General features: G+C 32.1%; 1 protein-coding gene across 1 annotated transcript; it reads right to left on the reverse strand.

Annotated features, from left to right (window-relative positions):
- Positions 1 to 767: 767 nt before the first annotated feature.
- Positions 768 to 3,203, reverse strand: LOC123557292 (gastrin-releasing peptide receptor-like). Its single transcript, XM_045348698.2, has one exon. The coding sequence runs from the start codon at positions 2,869 to 2,871 to the stop codon at positions 1,783 to 1,785; it is 1,089 nt and encodes a 362-aa protein (XP_045204633.2). The 5' UTR covers positions 2,872 to 3,203; the 3' UTR covers positions 768 to 1,782.
- Positions 3,204 to 3,844: the final 641 nt, after the last annotated feature.

Consider the following 3,844-nt stretch of genomic DNA (forward strand, 5'->3'; position numbering starts at 1 on the left):
AATATTCTATTCTCCAAAAGGACCTTATTCAATTTTAATATCTTAAGTCAGCGAGGCAGTTTGACATATTCAACATTAAAACATACCATTGTACATGAATCCAATGAATTCAAAACAATACAAGACAAAGAAATGAATACCTTGTAATCTATGAAACATTCTAAAACCATTAAATGTATGGAACATCTGCTAATATAAAATGAAAATCCTGTACTAGAATAAATTATCATTAAGTTCTTTTGCATAATTAGTCCCCGACAACGCCGGTGATATGCTATTTTTGTTGCTCTGAGACGTCCTGCCTCTTCGGAACACGACGTTACATAATACAGGATATTATGTGACAATGCTCCTGGACATGAAATAACCAAAGTTTTCTTACAAATAACAAGTTTCGAAAATTCGACTGAAAGTCAGATTAAGAAAATGTGTTGTTTTTATTCTATAAGGAAGAAACAATCCCGTTTACTTCGGGTCAGACTTCTTTGACATTACACTGGCATGTTGACCATTCAGATGGATTAAATATCAGAATTGTTTATGATAAAATATTGAAAAGAGACCTATTCATAAAATGGAAATATTTTTTGCAATGAGTTTACACTTTACAGCTGAGTTCATTTTTTCTCTTAAAACTAAAATGCTTAGCTGATTTCCAAAGATTAAAAGGAAGTGTGCTTCAGTTGAAGAAATAACAAAGTGGAAGTTATCAACTTGTCTATTCAGGATGTCAGGATGTGTTTCAGACAGTTAAATGAATACTGTAAAACACTTGACAACTTGTTTTATTCATAGCTGCATTTAATGACATATAATTATGCTACACAACATTATTTAGCATGTATTAATATTAGAAGGCAAAAATAGAATACAAAAACTATCTCAGACATACTTTAACACAGCAAATTTAGAACACTTCTGATCCGAATGCATGTACATAAGAGTGATCATCCATTGACAAGGCTTTTTTTACAACTCTGAGGGAATTTATGTATATTTTTTTAGTACGTTTTCCAAGCATTTTAATATGTTCTGAAACGGAGACGTTCAAGTAAAATGACTGATCCCGAATAATAACACTTTTACTCATTCCTGTTCAGCAAAATCTTATTCAACATGATCATGCCTTTTATTATTAAAAAATAACTATATAGGTTAGTGAATCAATATTTAGTTTTGGTAAATGTCGCGTTGATGTTTATCCTGAATAGCAGTGTGTGTCTTGTTTACATTTTACAATTTACAAAACAAAACTATAAACACAAAAAAGTTGGTATCATAAATTCAAGGATGATCAAAATGAAATAATGCACAGTTTACATTTTCTTCTTTCATAGCATCTGCATTGAATACTACTTTAGGGACGACAAATCTTCCTGATTTCATGTTACTCATAACTATTGACAAAACGGACCATGCTTACTATTTCAAAGCTATCATTGAAAAAAATGGAAAATTCCAAACAAAATATATACAGAAGAACAATGTATTTTGAACGTTTCAATGAAACAGTAAAGAAATTTGATAATAGCTGTCGTACTTTAAGAAATTAAGATTGTATAAAAACGATGACATATTAAAACATATGACACAACAGCAAATGACTGTCTTTATTTACATATTTGCCAACCGAAATGAATGACATTTATAATACCAAACGTTAATGTCAGTATAGCGTAACTTCGGTTGAGATTAATTTATCTTAAGTTTTTATAAAAATATCACGTCAGCAGACTTGTGCTTTATTAGACTGGCAACTTTAAACATCACATACTAAAACATTTATAATGCATCTGATTTCTGAGAAGTGGCAGAAGAATGAGAACTTCTGCTTCCACTGAACGAAGATTTCGTGGTTGTGTTGCTTGACAAACTGTCCGAGAAAGCCCGAAGTCGTCTCCGTTTGCAGCATAACAGCTTGACAATGTCTTTTCTAACTTTTGAACCACAAAGAATGTAAAGTATGAAATTTATTGCATTGTTTGTATACATAAGCATCTGCATAAGAGTTCCTATTAGAAGTAACTTTGCATATCGTTTCGGCGTCTTAGTGTCAAGTGGAAACCAGTACGGTTGGCCTATTGCAAATATAGTAAAAGGTGAAACGAACACGATAAATGTTATATTAAGTATTACAGCTATTGTTGTAAAGTACGGGGTGCGTCTTATTCCACTGCGACTAAATACACTCCCATTTGAGCGATTCTCGTATTTCGATTTCAAGACACTCCTTTTCCTAAAGTGGTGACTCGATTTGATCTTTTTCAACACAATAATATTGCCACAAAGCAATACACAAAACGGAATCGCAAATGCGAAAGCAAAATCAATCCATGGCCATATTTTGAACACGAAATCCATGTGCTTGTCGGTTATCTGACAGCTAGTTTTGTTGGCAATTTCGTCGAAGACTAGCTCAGAACCATACAGTAGGTGGCTGTTTAAGCCAACGAAGAAAATTATACAAACAACTGTCAAAATAAGTACCCTTCTCCTTGTAAAAATACGTCTTACTCTTTGAGGATACAATACACAACAAGTACGTTCTACCGTAACAATGACTAAAATCCAAGGTGATAGGTGTAGCAAAAAGTACGTTATAAAATTGCGTAGTTTACACGAAACACTTGAAAAGCTTAACTCAAACAAGTAGCTCAGCCAATCAACCAACAATACACATATAAGTATAACACTGTCGGTTACTGCAAGACATATTAGCAACAAGCCAGTAGACGTCTTTCTATGTTTTCGTTGTGCAAGTACAATAATTGATATAATATTTCCAGTTAAGCCAACTAGGATTAGAATAGGAGGATATGCAGCTTGTATTCCTTTGGCTATTTTATAATCACTGTAGTCATCTAGAGACATTTTCAAATATTCTTTTATGTTTCAAGACTGCTACGTATGTTCAAAATAGTAATCATTTTAAGTAGTTATGTCCAAATATAAAACTTTATAACTATTTAACTAACAAGTTGCTAACGTCTGGATAATTCGATATGAAGCATTATAGTCCGTTTTGAAGTACATGTACTCTGACATTTCCTATTTTATGAATATTACAAATCCATGTTTATTTCATATTCACAATGAAACATTTTACGTATGCATCTATCATCACACAACTATTTTAGCCATAAGTATCAATGTTTCAACTGTTTTCGGAGTAAATTTACAACTAAATGCATCTGCTCAACGCATCCTGATATAATTGCGTCACAAACTACTTGAAGTTATATCCGTCCCGCTCACTCAGATTATACTTAAAGATATATCTTACTATTTTTAACAATTATTACAATACTATTGATTGTTTTTTTTTTCTGACGGTTTCTTAACTCTCTTGACATGTGCTGTTGATTGAAAAATGTATATCGGATGCTCAAAAATAAATTCTACATAAATACTTGTCAAACGTATGTCGACTACTGATTTTTAAAATTGTTTGTCATTTCAAAAGCTTTTCAGACGTTTCACACCGTGTTTTGGTATTTTATAGAGGTATTTTGCAATGACTCATATACCAAAAGCTACTTTAAAGCTACAAGGAAAAGGAATGCAATATTCGCCAAAGAGTGGGCAAATCATTTTAAAGCTTACACATTGTACGATGCAAAATTTTTGTTCAGCATTTGAATAGAATATTTTTCGTAGCCTTGCGACCGCACGTATTTTGCTATAATCAAAAGCTAAACAAGATAAATAGTAATCTATTTCAAGTGTCCTCTTTTTCCCCTCATATTAAGTATTTGAAGTAAGAAAACTGTGAGCTTTCTTAAAATGTTAGAGAGAAAGGAGAAAGACACAATAACAAATGTGTTATCAACACATGCACTGACAT

This window comes from Mercenaria mercenaria, chromosome 5 (genome assembly GCF_021730395.1).
Source record: "Mercenaria mercenaria strain notata chromosome 5, MADL_Memer_1, whole genome shotgun sequence".
Classification (NCBI taxonomy): Eukaryota; Metazoa; Mollusca; class Bivalvia; order Venerida; family Veneridae; genus Mercenaria; species Mercenaria mercenaria.